Source organism: Atta colombica, unplaced genomic scaffold, assembly GCF_001594045.1.
Source record: "Atta colombica isolate Treedump-2 unplaced genomic scaffold, Acol1.0 scaffold22, whole genome shotgun sequence".
Lineage (NCBI taxonomy): Eukaryota > Metazoa > Arthropoda > Insecta > Hymenoptera > Formicidae > Atta > Atta colombica.
In genome coordinates this window covers 472,059-475,978 of record NW_017259316.1, presented here as the reverse complement: position 1 = coordinate 475,978, position 3,920 = coordinate 472,059, and the positions used below count along the sequence as shown (strand labels likewise).

The 3,920-nt window shown below is 25.9% G+C and overlaps 1 protein-coding gene across 1 annotated transcript; it reads right to left on the bottom strand.

Moving 5' to 3' along the window:
* Positions 1-1,043: 1,043 nt before the first annotated feature.
* LOC108687891 lies at positions 1,044-3,234 on the bottom strand. Its single transcript, XM_018193915.1, has 3 exons — positions 3,091-3,234; positions 1,615-1,977; positions 1,044-1,456 (listed from the first exon to the last, which is right to left on the bottom strand). Exons 1-3 carry the CDS (start codon positions 3,146-3,148, stop codon positions 1,134-1,136), a joined length of 744 nt encoding a protein of 247 aa, XP_018049404.1. The 5' UTR covers positions 3,149-3,234; the 3' UTR covers positions 1,044-1,133.
* Between the last annotated feature and the right edge of the window lie 686 nt (positions 3,235-3,920).

Here is a 3,920-nt window from a genome sequence, read left to right as displayed (position 1 = left end):
ACATACATCAGAGCAGGCATGACTGTGTAGATGTTATTCAAGAAATCGAGTATCGTGTGATCCATCTTTATTATTCGGATTTTCAATTCAATCTGAAGCATTAAAGTTTGACTAAACTAACTAACGGCGTACAATTATATTTCTAAAATAAATTCTAAAATAAATATTTTAAATAAAAGTATGCGCGTATATGTATTATTTCAACATATAACTTTAATTATTCAAGTGGCGTTTTATATTTAGATAATATACTCACATAAAACGATCTTAATTTCAATCTTATTATTGTTGATACTTTTAATTTGTAAATATAATTTATTTAAAGACTCGAATAGTACATTTAATTTAACAAACACTCTTTCATTAAGACAAATTTGTTGTACCTCATGCAGTACAACAACAATATTATAATAATATTATATAATAACAAATTGTAGAAAATAAATTCTTTGTAATTATAAATAATACCTATATTGCTAAAAATAACAATATTATTTTTAATATTATATAATGATACGATCATTTCGAATAAATTTATTTTAAATTTTTTATTCCTTTGATAGGACTATAAATAATTTTTTTATATATGTCATATAATGTAATTATTACTATTATAAAGAGACTAAAATATTGTAAATTATATTCTAATATATATATATATTTATATACATTCCTTACGCTATTAAAAGTAATAAGTAATTATTCTTTAAAACTTTACATAAATCATAAACATAAATTGAGATTTTCTTATGGAGAATCTAGAGTTTTCCATATTGTGTACAATGTGTTGAATTCCACATCCAGAATTCTATTATATATTAATTTTTTTAAAAAATTTTGAGTAATTTGATAAAAAATCAGTACTTGACAACTCGAGTAGCACAATTCATTGGCGAAACATTAGTTAAATATTGGCATACATTGGAGATGTAGTGAGCCAATATGCACCAATGAATTGTACTACTAGAGTAAGATATATATGTATAGAAATATATTTCGTACAACAAAAGAGATAAAATGTTTATTTTTAAATCTCTCCCGCTTGATTAAGGTACTCCATATCCAAAAAAATCAAAAGATTCCGTTCCTGATATAGTACACAAATATAGTAACGTGACAATTTTAATATTTTTTTATGGTTTATGGTTTATGTTCTTATCGGGAAAGAGCTCTTCGTAAGTAAATTGTTTAACTATATTATTAGAAATCAAGATAATCCGTCTGGAGATCTCCGCTTCTATAACTGGTTTAAGAATTTTAATAATCTCTTGTCGATTGTTGCCTACAAAATTCTTAATAATTTCATAGAATTGTGCTAAATCCGAATTGTCCACGTCATATTTAATGTTATAATTTTTGAAATCAATATTGATCTTCAGTTTTGATAAATATATATATTTTTTGTTGTCTCTAGTTGTCAGATTTATATCTATATCTGCTTTTGCTCCTACGTTATCTGCAAATTATAATATAATATTTGCGATGAAGGTATAAAAATTTAAATATTAAATTAAATATTAAAAAGTTAACTTAAGTATTAAAAAATTAAATTAAATAAATATTAAAGTTCCTTTTTGTTTTATTTTTAATACATTGATGATACTCTTTGCACACCTAAGATTAAGTAAATTAGTCCCTTGTAGGCAATAGGCACCAATAAACGTACGTTAAAATCATAAGTGGTATTTATTTTGATTTGTTTGAATACTATTTCAGCTTCGAAGTGGAGTCTATCGATATCTGCGTAAAAGGATTTTATGGTAAAATCACACATTCCCATTACTTTTGCATCTCTAATGTAAATTTTGGCGTTAGGCCCGTCTATAATGAGTAATTCATCAAAAGTATACGGATTTCCTGACGGAATGCCCAATTCTGGAATTCCATCGCAGAGCCTTCCTTTCAAATTATCGATGTTATTTACGATACACTGATCAAGATTCGGGTCTCTACGGCTGCACACTTGAATGTAGGAGGCTATAAAGAGTTTACATAATTTTCCTTAATTAAACACTTTTTAGCTAATTACCAGTCACATAAATATAAAAAAATCATAATGTAACGAAACAAGTATAACATTCACAGATGCACAATGAGTACATAGGCTCAAATTTGATTGGCTGTTTTCAGTGTTACTATTACCATAAAGTTATTAATAATATTTATTACCATTATGCGCAATGTTACACCTGTTTTTATTATTTTGCATCATGTGTAAAAAAAATATGTTTCAAAATAATGTACAATCTGCAGCACAATATTATTTTAATACCTTCATTATGAAACAGTTATAAAATAAAATATAATCTTAATATAATCTTTAAAAATTTAGTGTACAAAGCCTTTTTTAACAATTTAAGAAAGAACGAGAAAAAAGAAAAAAGGGAAAAAGGAAGGAAAAAATGCAGGATGATAATTAATAAAATAAGTAGGTAAAAGATTTATAAATATCATCGTAGAATTTTCATTTAACATTTCTATTATATAGTTTAGGTATCAAAAAATATTCCGTATTATGTTTCTTTTAATTTGTCGACACTAAATCTGTTACAAGCGACTGCACTTAATAGTCCAAGCCCAAAGTCCAAGTCTACAAGATACATAAGTTATTATATATCGCGGAAATATTATAAAAATGTTCTTATGTTGTCATTCCATAAAATTCGTATATAAATGTTCGACAAGCAATTCCTGTAGAAGTTAATACCATTGTGCTTTGATTAATTATCCAAGGACTCTGACGAAAATGGCTTCATTTCATCTGAAATTCTTTTTTGCACACATGTCCTTCGCATTATTACTATCTAACGCATATCTCTCAAGCAATGCATGTACTAGATACGCAATTTACATTGCTAATATATTGTACTATATAATAATTATTGTCGTAATGTATTTTTACATCTTAAATTAAAATTATTAAAAATCTTTTATTTAACATTAAGATAAAGTACTTAATTTGAAAATATTTTATTCGTTTGAATTTTTAAGTTGTGGACTGAGAAAAAAATTATAATAACTCTCTTTTCAATGATATAAGATCTTGCATATACAGTAATAAAGACTAATAAATATCTGTCATTTACTTACGTATTTCCGCCCCAATATGTACTGTTATAAGTGCAAGAATAAAAATAACAGCAAACATGTTTTAAATTAAAGTGTTCCTTTTGTGAAATAATACTTTCTAGAATTACAATATTATATAACGATCTTATTAGATGTATGACAAAGGCCAAGAACAAGACTGATTTATGCAACTCGTCAAGCTTATATATATATGGAACTGGTGTAAGTTTCTAGGATCAAAGATAGATAGCGCTGAAATCTAAACAGATAAAATTTTTCAATTTTTTTACATTTGCATTATTAGACAACTTGTATTTAAATTTACATGTGACACCCTAAATATTTCTAATATAATATAATATGCGAGATCTATGAGCATATTATATTTGAATATGTGAATGTGTCAATCTTGATTCCAAAGGTATCGAAGGTATCGAAAATAATTTTAAGGATAAATTACATCACGATTAATAACAAATTATGTCACGGCAAAAAATGGATACAAAGAATTAAATACTTTTTTCGCTAAAAATCTAGCTCAGTCATCTGTCGTAGCATTGATGAAATAGCTTGCTGTTAATCATACACTAATAGCCGTAGCACAAACTTTTTTGCATAACATATAACACATAGTGCAAAAGAAAATCAATCAATCAAAATTCCTCTTTTCTACGGAATAGAAGGAAAGGAAGGATTCTAATTGATTGATTCTCTTATGTACAGATTCGACTTCAACTATTCGACTATTGGTAATGGATTCTGCAAATCGACAAAAAAAAATTTTTGCGAAAAATGGTAATTAATGATAAAAACATAGATATATTATATTAACCCTAATAAAATAATTAAAA